This window comes from Rhineura floridana, chromosome 15 (assembly GCF_030035675.1).
Source record: "Rhineura floridana isolate rRhiFlo1 chromosome 15, rRhiFlo1.hap2, whole genome shotgun sequence".
NCBI lineage: Eukaryota > Metazoa > Chordata > Lepidosauria > Squamata > Rhineuridae > Rhineura > Rhineura floridana.
Window position 1 is genome coordinate 28,152,823 of NC_084494.1, and position 12,308 is coordinate 28,165,130.

The 12,308-nt window shown below is 45.8% G+C and overlaps 1 protein-coding gene across 2 annotated transcripts in view; it reads left to right on the forward strand.

Annotated features, from left to right (window-relative positions):
* The window catches only part of VSIG10L (V-set and immunoglobulin domain containing 10 like), a 30,535-nt gene extending 18,643 nt beyond the window's left edge, over nucleotides 1–11,892 (forward strand). For both annotated transcript variants that reach the window (XM_061596587.1, XM_061596589.1), the window contains 6 exons: nucleotides 351–626; nucleotides 2,830–3,117; nucleotides 5,509–5,631; nucleotides 7,251–7,312; nucleotides 8,011–8,142; nucleotides 9,547–11,892. In XM_061596587.1, coding sequence (XP_061452571.1) covers nucleotides 351–626; nucleotides 2,830–3,117; nucleotides 5,509–5,631; nucleotides 7,251–7,312; nucleotides 8,011–8,142; nucleotides 9,547–9,630 — 965 coding nt within the window. In that variant the 3' untranslated portion in view covers nucleotides 9,631–11,892. The remainder of the gene's footprint in view (nucleotides 1–350; nucleotides 627–2,829; nucleotides 3,118–5,508; nucleotides 5,632–7,250; nucleotides 7,313–8,010; nucleotides 8,143–9,546) is intronic.
* Nucleotides 11,893–12,308: the final 416 nt, after the last annotated feature.

The following is a 12,308-nucleotide window of genomic DNA, read 5'->3' on the forward strand; positions in this document are numbered from 1 at the left end:
TACTCGGCCATGAAGCTCGTTGAGGACCTTGGGTCACTATCTTTCAGCCAAACCTACTTCATAGGGTTCTTGTGAGGATAAAATCAGGAGGGGGGAAACCATGTTTGTATGCCCCCTTGAACTCCTTGGAGGAAAGGTGGGATATAATGATGACGATGATTATATTTATATCCTGCCCCTCCTCCCAGAAGGAGCCCAGGGTGGCATACATGTAATATTATGTATTTATTATATGTCATAATAAACAATAATAACAATAATTAATGACGTGAGATTCAGGTCTAAATTTGTCTTGTTTCGAATGATGTGAAATGTTTTACCAAAATAACTTGCTTCCCCCCACCCCTCAGAAGCCCCCTCAGGGATCTCGCTCTCATTCCGGACACACAGCGATTCCGAAGAGTCAGTTACCATGGAATTGCATTGCCAAGGCACCTTCAACCCTGTGGAGATTGACTGGTTTCGGGACAAGGGGTCACCGATCCCTGTTGGAGGCCATTATGAGCTGAGCCCCGACAGAACGCAACTCACCATCTGGAACTTCACTTCCCCACAGGACCTGGGTGATTACAGTGCCACCTGCTACAATCCGCTGGGATCCCAACATTCCAACCTCACCATCCTTGGTAAGAGATCCTTCCACCACCACTGATTTGCATACAAGTCCTTCCTCTCTCCAAACATGTCTGTTCCTTTTCATGGGCTCCCAGCACCAACCCCCTGGTCTGTACTGTAAATAGAAACCAGGGAGTTGGGTGGGCTTGAGAAAGAGCATGCGTACCTACCATTTTGAATTCTGGCAATGAGAAGCTAGAAAATAAACATGGGGGCACTGTGATGTTCCTGCTTATAGTGTAAATATGGTAAGCGCTGTTTATATAGAAGACATATGGTAAGTGGAGTGAAAGAGGAGGGGGGAGTACATGAGCAGGAGAATGCTGGATGATTGGCTGAGCGTTTGAGTGGCTGGGAGTATAAATGGAAGAATGACAGTTGAATCTGGGTGGATGTTAGTAGGGTGGAGAAGAAGGTGTTTGGTGGTGAATGTTGGGAGTGTGGAGAAAGAGGTGTTTGAGGGTGGATGTTGGGAGTGTGGAGAAAGAGGTGTTTGAGGGTGGAGGTCAGGAGTGTGGAGAAAGAGGGAGTTGGAGTTCTGATTAATAATAAGTCAAGTACAAAACAGGAATAGATGAAACCATACGCTTGTGAAACATTCTAAAACTAATCTTGTTATTTCTGATGTTTAATAAATACTTATTTGGTTTACCAAAGGCCTGATCCTTGGCTGGGGGGTATGCATACCAGAAGAGAGGGCAAGGTAATTACCAAGGCTGAACAGAAACAGTATCTAATGGTGGCAGCGGTGAAGGGAGGAATAATAACAATTCAAGTATCCAGAGCAACCCAGAGTTGTATGCGTTATCTATAAAGATACGGAGTTGGGAACAGCATAAGCACGCAGTCACAAAAGTAACCAGCTAGAGAGAGACTCAGGCAAAGTCTCTGGGAGTATTGGTTATAGGACGTGACTGGTGGTGCTGCCTAGCAGGGGAATCTAGTGAGATCTGTGCTAGAGCGGAGTGAGAAACCATATAAAGGACGGTCTGGACTGGTGGTATCCCTGGTGGTGCCTAGTGAAAGGCAGTAGCCACAAGCAGGTGGGAACCTGACAGGGAGAACCGGCGAAGGACGTCACAGGCACCATTTTGAATGAGGGCATGGATGCTCACTTTCCTAGACAAAGTGAGATGGGGAAGAGAATCAATCAATAAGTCTTTTAAATCATCATCCTCCAGCCTGAGGGAGAGGCTGTGCCACAGGTGTGGAGGACCTTTGGCCCTCCAGATGTTGTTGACCTACAACACCCCCCCCATCAGCCCCAGCAAGCATAACCAATGGCCAGGGATAGTGGGCGTTGTAGTTCAGCAACGTCTACATTCCTCACACCTGCATTAGATAGATAGCCTGAGGATGGCAGAACCAAAGACAAGCACACTCTGGCCTCTACCACCAGCCACTGGGAGAACCATCCACCAGCTGCTCTGTTGCTTGCTTTCCTCTTTCCTCCCCATTCCTTTTTCCTTTTGTGTTATGTCTATTCACTTGTGGGCCAAAGGTTCCCCACCCCTGCTGTATTGGGTGGCTGGGTAGCTCTAGGTTTGAAGGGCGATTTTGCAAGTGATGGGCCTTCCCCATATTGGTGGGCCCCAGGCTTACTTTAATTAATTTCCCCCAACAACATTATTTTCCTGATCTAAATCATCCCACCTGCAAGCTGGAGAAAAAAAAATGCAGATATGATACAGACAGGGTTACTACCAGCTTGGGGGGAAAAGGGGGAGTGATGCAGGCTGCAATCCCATATCCAGTTTCCTGGGAGCAAGCCCCACTGCAGTAGGTGGGAGTTACTTTTGAGAAGATATGTTTAGGATTATACCGGTGAACCACGAAATGGACTCTCTCTCTCTGTGTGTGACATGTCAAATATGCACACTGCTGCTTTTCCAATTACCAATTAGTTGGGGGATCCGATCACTGAGAGGAATATGGCAGGGATGGGAAATCTTTGGCCCTCCAGATGTTCCTGGACTGCGGCTCCCACCATCCTCAGCCATTGGTCATGCTGGCTAGGGGTGGTGGGAGTTGGAGTCCAGAAACATCTGGAGGGCCAAAGGTTCCCCATCCTTGGCTGACACTCCAAAGCTTATGGTCCATCTACCACTGTGCGATGGCCCTTCCCCATTAAATCTTCTGTGCAGTACCTGGTTTGGCCCTAAGCGGCAGCCCCATGTTGGGCTGTACCCTCTGAGAGTTTCCCTCTCTTGGCAGGTCCTTCCATTTCTGACTGGACCCTGTCTCGTGGACCCCATCCTGGTTCTGCCTATCTGGCCTGGACTGTGCCAAATGGATCAGCGGTGACCAGCTTCTGGATCCAGATGCAGGACCCTAAGCAACGCCGTTCTGCTGAGGAATGGAAGACGGTGGAAGTCTTAGGAGCTGCCAACCGATCCACTACTATTATGGGTCTGGAACCCCAAAGTCCATATTCCTTCCGGGTTGTGCCTCGTTTGGGATCCCAAGCTGGGCGTGCCTCTAGCATTCAAATCCTCCAACCAGGTGTGTGTTCCTGACACACGAGACATAAGGATTTGGGGGTGAGGACAATATTTCAAATAGGTCTAGAAAAGTTCCTGGTCATAACAGAATGTACCAGCCTGCACTTGCATTGTTAGAAGAATGCATTAGCTTTCATTGTTGGAAGATTCAGGGCAGACAAAAGAAAGTACCTCTTCACACAGGCTGGCAACCAAGAGGTCTTCTGTATCTTTAAAAGCTGTGCAGGGGGAAGGGAGAATTCCACCTTGTGGTTTTTCCCATTGCAATGTTGCAAGAAAACCTGCACTTGGCTGAATTTTCTCTTCTCTTAAAGATACAGAATCATTCTCAGGCCCTGAGCCTGGCAACCCTACACAGCGTGCAGGTAAACTGTGGAGTTCACAGGATGGCCACCAACTTGAATGGCTTTAAAAGAGGATTAGACATGGAAGATAAGGCTTCCCATGGGCACCTGGTTGGCCACTGTGAGAACAGGATGCTGGACTAGATGGGCCATTGGCCTGACCCAGCAGGCTCTTCTTAGGTTCTTATGCACAGACACACAGAGTCTGCTCATGTTGAAGAAACAGAAATTGCAGTAAATAAGTTTAGTTAAACTTTTCAAGCTGCTAATATTTACATGCACCTCCACTGTATTATTTCACAGGGACTTAATAGGATCTGTGAATGACACTAAAATTTATTTCCAGATTTGCACGACATCCATTCCTCCCAATGGACAATCCACTGGCATTCATTTCAACAACTAACCACATTTTTATTGAACATTTATATAGCACTAACCCCCATGCGGCCCTAACCTGCAGATGAACAGAATTGGGGCTAAAAGGGCAAGGGAAACTATAACTGCACAGAAGCAAAGTTGTAAGCAAACATGAAATGTCAGACTTCACACCATTTCTACTGCTCCCATGGTATGGATATTAAAGCTGGAGCCTTAACTTACAATATCCATGCTTTTTGATGCATAACTTAATCTGGGAAAGTCTCAACTTTTCACTTCAACCAAAGTGCTTTTTAAAATATATCATAACCTGAATGAAAGGGAAATTCTCTTCCAAATTGTGCAAGCTTCGTCGTTTGGTCGTCTGATGAAATTTTTTACCTCAGGTGACCAGGCCAGTGGCTAATGAGCCTGGTTTAAGGGAAAATCAGAAGAGTTGGGTTTTTATGGGACTGAATTGACACAAAAGGATGAAAATGCTTTAAATGGCTTAACATAATTTTAACACCAGTACTAAGCATTCACACCTACTGCTTTTTAAAAAGCACTTCACAGCTGTTTTATATGCTTGACCATGATTGTTCAAAATGAAGCTCTTTAACAAAAAGTAGGATAAAGAAGAGCTACTCCAAATGTTCTCCTGTTTTAATCTTGAGATTAAAAAAACACTGCTTGCAGAGAATCAGAAATATTTTTCCCCCAACATTCATGAAGTTTGTGGCTATCTGCCTTGTTTTGAATTTTGTTTGCTGCTGCTGTTGTTCCTCCAATATGCTTCTGCTTTCTTAAAATTAGTAATACTTGGTCTTCTTTATGAGAATAGTCACATGGGTGATCCTGGCCAGTTGGGGATCTTGCAGTGAACATGATAGATTTGACTGTTTGATGACATCCATAAGGCCAAATGAAGGCAAATGAAAGTGAGAAGAATGCATCCCTGGGATAGTCACATGACCAAACCTAGCCAGTTGTAAAAATTAATAAGATGTCATCATGAAAACTTTTTTAAAAGAAAGCTACTATTCTCAGAATGTTCAATTCCATGTGTGGCAGCACACAGACCTGATTATAACTGTTATGTGAATGCTTGGATCACTTCCTTGTGCCCTTTGTGGGTCCAGCCACCCCACCATACTTTTGGCCCAGAAAGCAAAGTTTTTCCTCTTGGCCAATAGAAAATGTCCTGTCATGTGGCCTATGTGGCTCCTTGTACAACACTTTCCTATTCATATTACTTGGTTTGGACAGTTCTCCCTTTTATGTTCTGCAGAGTGTTTTGAAGGTCTACAGCAGGAAAGGGGGATCTGCAGCCATCCAGCTATTGTTGGATTCCATCTCCCATCACCCCCAACCATTGACCATGATGGCTGCAGATAAAGAGCTTTGGAGTCCAGCAACATCTGATGGTCCACAGGTTCCCACCACAGGCCTGCAATTTCAAGGAAAGCAGCTGGTGTAATCAGATTCCTGGCTTCAAAATGTTTCTGGCTCTAGATTCCTTGCCAATTGGGTCTCAAATCAGACGTTAGGACAACATTTACTGGAAAAGTTTCAGTGTCAGGATATGAATATGTGAAGTTCAGAAGTTCCTCTGTGGTTGAGGTAGAACAAGCTTCAGGGCTCCTGTGTTTCTGATCCTCACTTCTCCTTTTTCCTGTTCCTCGCAGATTCAAGACTGAGTGAGGGTGCAATTGCTGGAATAGTGATCGGCTCCATCTTTGGGATGCTTCTGATCCTTGTACTCTTGATCTTGTTGATCTGCCTGATCCGGCCAATCTGCCTTCGCAAAGGTGGGCTGAATCATAAACCACTCAGACACGAAAAACTGATTGGTTGATCTTGGCCAGTCAGAGGGTAGGAAGCATATCACAACATATAGGTGGGATTGATTGACCTCCTTTTCAGCTAATTAGATTCAAAGCACAAAAATGCTACTCAAGCTCAGACTAACCAAGGCTCAGTATCTTGGAAGGTCAGGTTCAAGGAAGGGAATAACTACAATACTTTAAACCACTTTCCCCACCAGATTTTAAGGTCTACAGCTCCCATCAGCCAGTGGTCAGGGATGACGGGAATAATCAGAGTCTAAAACATTTCGAGGGCACCAAATTGGTGAAGGCTGTGTTTAATGCCGGTTTTCTGCACTTGATCACTTTGATTTTTCAAACCACATATGTTGTTCTCTAATTATAATATTTGGCATAAAAGGCCTTGCTCTTCTTAGACCTATCACATACATCAGTATCTAATATTACCTCCCTGATGCTGACCAGTTTGGATGTAGCGGTCTGCCATTGGCTCATAATTTCCTTTATTTCCAGTGATTCGGCACGAGTACTGTTGCTTGTACAGCTAAAGCAGGACCACCCATGCACAAGAGGGAGATATAAACTAGGGATGGAAAGATCTGTCAATTTTGGTTCTCTCCCTTTCTCATTTATTCTTAAATTCAGTTCTCCACCTTTCTGCAGCAATCTGCGATTTTTTAAAAGACATTCTCGTGGAAATTCTTCAGCATTTTAGTGCAAATTTCTCCTAATAAGCACATTTTTGTATGCAGTTTTGACCAACACACACATTTTTGCAAGCAATGTCTCCGATATAATGCATTTTTGTATGTTCTTTTCGCTAATATATTCATTTTATGCACACTTTCTCCAAATATATATACACATTTTTGTAAACGTTGGTTGGAGAAGTGCATTGCAGAATTCAGATAAGTGTGGATGTCAAAGGACGGCTGTGTTTAAGTTCTCATATTGTTTTGGAAACTGTGAACGTGATAGATTTGGCTTTAAATTTAAATTGACTCCTGTCAAGAGAGTTGTAGTTCAGCAATATCTGGAGGGTGCCACTTTAGCTTCTCCTGGATGGCAGTATCCTGGAGGAAGGTGTGGCTGACTGACTGAAACAGCAAAGAGGAACACTCCACACTGCAACATTTTGTTGCAGATCCCCCTTGTCATAATAGTAATAATAATTCAGGAGCAAAAACGAATCATTTAGTCCTGGACACAGAAAGTTGCCTTATACTGAGTCAGGCCACTGGGTCCATGTAGCTCAATATTGTCTACATAGATTGGCAGCAGCTCTCCAGAACCTCAGGCAGAAGGGTCTCTCACCCCTACCTGGAGATGCTGGGAACTGAACCTGGGACATTCTACATGCAAAGCAGATGCTCTACTTTGGAGCGATAGCCCTTCCCCTGTAGTGAGCTAATCATAGTTGAAGGGAATAGGCAGTTGCCTTGGTGTCAACCAATCAGAACTTAGCTGCAGACCTAGTTGGCCAGGAGGCAAGGGCTGAAAGGGGTTCATTTTTTCACAGGGCATTTCTTTGGGAACTGGGAGATGGTCAGTCTGTCAGTCAATGTAAAGCTGTAGTGACGTTGGCTTTTCATCCCTTGCAGCCAATGAAAAGGAAGTCTTCCCAACACCTCCTGAGAAGAGACAACACTACCTGTCACGCCAGGTAAGATCAAATGAGATGTAAGTGTAATTGTGTCTGAGAAGGCCATTGTGTTCTACCTGTGTGGACTGGTTGGGAAGCTGACCTCAGAGAGGAGGCACCAGTTGTTTGGGGGCTAAGAACAATTTGATAAGCAGAATTCAGTGGCGCAGCTCTCCCAGGACTGAAGATGAGTACTTCTCTGTGAAGGGGGAAGGGGACTCCCTGCCCATAGAAAATGACATAATGATTCAGCTGGGCTTTCTTCCTGACCTGCTAGTTTTCTCTGTGCAAGGTAGTTTATTTCCCGTCTCCCCTCTGTGCGGGAGTATTCAGACATGCAACCCCTTGTCTGCAGACTGAAGTGGTATAGTCCATGAAAACCTTTGCTGCTTTATTTTGATGATGGTATCAAATGGCTCTACATCCTGGCCTATTATAGAAAATCACCTCCAGATTACTATAGCTTGCATGTGTCACTGTGGAAGCCTATGTTAGGCAAGTGACTAATACAGTTTTTCCAATAAATAAATCAGGGGTAACCAATATGGTGCCCTCCAGATACTGCCAGACTACAACTCCTATGGGCTGCAGTCACCTTGGCTAATGGTGGGGGATGATGGGAGTTGTAGTCCAACAACATCTGGACTGGGTTGGTTAACCCTGAAATAATCAGCCCCGCAGTGAGTGAAATCATTCTCTCTCTCCCCACTTCATTCCAGTTCCCAAATGGTAACAAGCTGGAGCCAAGTGACCCCTCTTGGGGAAATCCTCGCTGGTCATCAGGAGACTTTGACATCTATGCTATTACCTACGAGGAACACCTTCGCAAATATGGTGGCCCAGCCACCCTGGTAAGTTCTCTGCCAACCACTCTGTCTCTTAAGCTACAGCAGCTGGTTTGGGCCATAACCAAGCTATTCCCATTCTTCTGCTTCTACAGCACCACCTGGTGTCCTGCTGGGGCTTGGACTGATACAAACCATTAACGAGGGGTTTCCCCTCCCATTCCCAGTGCCATTCCCTTATTTATTATTCATTCATTTCCCAAAACTGCCCTCTAATGTCCTTCTTTTAGCGTAGATCGATGATCGATTGGCAGAAAGTGATGGACAATTTCAAATGCCTGTGATGCGTGTGCACCTTTTCTGTGAGAGCCTTACACTCTAGGTCACAGATAGGCAATGTGGTGCCCTCCAGATGTTCAAGGACTTTGACTCCCACCATCTCTGACCATTGCCCATGCTGGCAGGGGCTGATGGGAGCTCAAACCCAGTGACATCTGGAGGACACCAGGTTCTCCACTTCTGTATATAGGAATACAAGAAGTTGCCTAATACTGAATCAGACCATTAGCCTATTGAGCTGAGTATCATCTGCGCTGACTGGCAGCAGCTGTCCAGGGTTTCAGACTGGGGTCTCTCCCAACCCTACCTGAAAATGCTGAGAATTGAGCCCTGGGACCTTCTGCATGTGAAATAGATGCTCTACCACTGAATTACAGCTCTAGGCTGTCCTTCTCTACCAAAGACTTACTGTGTCTGAGCAGTAGCTGCTGCAGCTGAGTGGGAATTTAGTTGACCCTGTCGGAGTGCCGCTAAATGGGATGAGCAGCCCCATTTCTGGGTTTCTGAGGAGCTGACCTGGCAGAGCTTTAAAGCATGTGTAGGGAACCTTTGGCCCTCCAGATGCTGCTGAACTACAGTTCCCATCAGCCCCAGCAAGCATGGCCAATGGCCTGGGACAATGGGAGTTGTAGTCCAGCAAACTCTGGAGGGCCAAAAGTTCTTCACACCTGCTTTGCAGGGCTAAAGAACAGTTGATGACAAATGTCACATAGGTTGGATTTAACCACAAGTTGTGAAATTTCACCTGAACTGCAATGTGGTCTGTTTTCTTGTAGTGGCTGGCAGGCAGCAGAAACAGAAGGTTTATCAAGCCAATAGAGATGTACTATCAATACACTGCAGGGGTAGCTGTGTTTCCACCTAGGTGGGCTACAACTTGCACAGATGTGACAAAGGCAGAAGATAGCAGTTTGGCAGGCAGGACAAGGACAAAATGACATGTGGTGTTAAACACATGGTTTGCCCTCAGGTGCATGGCACCACCACAGAGAAAGCCCATGGCTGCATGGCTGGGGCTCACAGGAGTTGTAGTCCACAACATGTGTAGGAGGCCATGTTGGCTAGCCCTGTCCTACTTCCTTCTCTTTCTTCAGTTTTCTGATCTATTTCTTCTCTCCCAATTCTCTGTAGCCCATTAGCACCGCAGACAGCAGCTCTCCTCTCCCAGCTATACAACCTCACAGCAGGAATGTGCGCAGCGCTACTCAAGTCTGACGCTTTGAAGATCCATCTTGGAACTTGGGCTGAAAGCTACAAGCCAAGCACAGCTTTCAATATGGGATCCAGGCACCTGCACATTGAGCCATGCTGTCTTCCTATGGCTGCTGCTTCAATAAGGGACTGAGTGTGGGGGATATGAGACCCAAGCTTCTGAAATTAGAGCTTTGGTTTCCGGGCATAATCATATGAATGTGCAGATAGCAGCAGCCTAGCTAGCCTGGTTAAGGAGAACCAGGCATCCAGGAGGATACACTGTGAGTAGACTGAATACGACGAAATACTCTTGGGATTCTGAGACTTCCACTGTGGCCGCTTTAGGGATCTTTGGGAGTGGAGTTCACTACCAAACAATTGAGTTGTAGGCGTGAAACAAAGGGGCATCAGAGAGCAAGCAGCTGAGTGGATGACGAAGAGCCCTAGGCTCATCCCTTTAGCAGAGGATGGAGTAAAAAAGTAAAGGTAAAGGTGTCCCCGCACTTGTAGTGCGAGTCATTTCCGACTCTTAGGGTGATGTCTTGCAACGTTTACAAGGCAGACCGTATATATGGGGTGGGATTGCCAGTTCCTTCCCCGGCCTCTCTTTATCCCCCAGCATATGCCAGGTACTCATTTTACCGACCATGGACGGATGGAAGGCTGAGTGGACCTTGACCCCTTTTACCAGAGATTCGACTTCCTCCTTCCATTGGAATCGAACTCTGGCCGTGAGCAGAGCTTCGGCTGCGTTACCACTGCTTACCACTCTGCGCCACGGAGAGGATGGAGTAAAGGAGAGTAATGGAGGAAGCTGCCTTAGACCATCGATCCATCTAGCTCAGTGTTGTCCACACTGACTGACAGCAGCACTCCAGGGTTTCAAGGAGGGGTCTCTCTCAGCTCTGTCTGGAGATGCTGGGGATTGAGCCTGGGGCCTTTTGCATGCAAAGCATGTGCTCTGCCACTCAGCCGTGGCCCTTGATGGAGCACCGATGCTGTATAAGAAGAGTTGGACTGGTAAAAGGTAGGGCTGCCTCTTTGGGGAAGAAAGGTCTTTTGAGTTGCTGGCTCAAAACATGCCTTTTTACAAGACTTCAGAACAGAAAACTTCTTATATCCAAAGTCTGCAGTGTTGCATCTGCCAAAATTCTCCTTGGTGTTATCAAAAGTATGCGACTGGGGCCGCACGCCATCCTGTGACTTGAAATCCTACCTGGACTGTCTGTTTTGGACATGTTTGGAAACTTGAGTTTAAAAGTCCTATTTGTGGCTGGTTTGAAGAAGGTGGTAGTGAAGGGGTGGACACAACTTCCACATTTGGTCTGGACTGACAAAGAACTGGAATAGATGCTTCCTTCTCAATGTTGATTTGTGGGAAATAATGGGATTTCCTGGTCTTTGGTGGTGGTTAGGAGAGGGATTTCTGATTCTAAGCTATTTTGGAAAAGTTAATCTTTGGAATTTGCTCCCACAAGAAGTAGAGATGGCCACCAGCCTGGATGGCTTTAAAAGAGGATTAGACAAATTCAAGGAGGATATTGGCTTTCATTGGCTACTAGCCATGACGGCTATGTTCTACCTCCACTGTTGGAAGCAGTATGTCTCTAAATACCAGTTGCTGGAGGTCACAAGTGGAGAGAGCGCTGTTGCACTTCTTGTGGGCTTCTCACCAACATCTGATTAGCCACTGAGAACAGGATGCTGGACTAGATGGGTTTCGGCCTAATCCAGCAGGGCTTTCCTTGCGTTCTTTTATTTTAACAGTGTTTGTAGAGTGGCCATGCATTTTACTTTACAGAGGACCATTTTTTCCAAGAACATTTGTTGTGGTTCCTTTTTTTGTGTGTCTCATAATTACAGTAATGTTATCAACAGACGCAGGCTAACTCTATCCTTCCTTCCTTCCTTCCTTCCTTCCTTCCTTCCTTCCTTCCTTCCTTCCTTCCTTCCTTCCTTCCTTCCTTCCTTCCATCTTGTGAAGGAAATGGTGCCTTTGCATACATTCTTAGTACTTTTAATTGTCTATACCTATCACCATTCTGTATGTAGAATCAGTCAGCCGGCCAGAAATACTGGTGATCCTAAAGGAATAATCATTTATGATCTCAAGCGCCTTCTCAGCTACTAACCATGATGGCTAGGCTATGTTCTCCCTCCAGTGCTGGAAGAAGTTTGCCTCTGATTACCAAGTTGCTGGGAATCACAATCGAGGAGAGTGGCTCTGATTCTGCTTGCAGGCTTCCCCTACATGGGGCAGTGAATCCGCTCCAGATTTTAGTCCAAACTTTCAACTGGTTGGCCACTCTGAGGAGAGGATGCTGGACTACATGAGACTTTGGCCTGATTATTATTATTTATTATTATTTATTAGATTTCTATACCGCCCGACTAGCATAGCTCTCTGGGTGGTGTACAACAGAAAATACAAATACATCTCATAAAATCCCATATTAAATACACCAAAAACATGTGAGAAGGAAAACAATCTAAATCAAATTTTAAAATTTAAATTAAAATGCCATAGAAAAGAGGCAAGTCTTAAGCTAGCGCCCAAAAGACAGCAGCGTCGGTGCCATACGCACCTCATCGGGGAGACTGTTCCAGAGTTCGGGGGCCACCACTGAGAAGGCCCTAGTTCTTGTCACCACCCTCCGAGCCTCCCTATGAGACGGGACTCGGAGGAGGGCCTTCGAGGT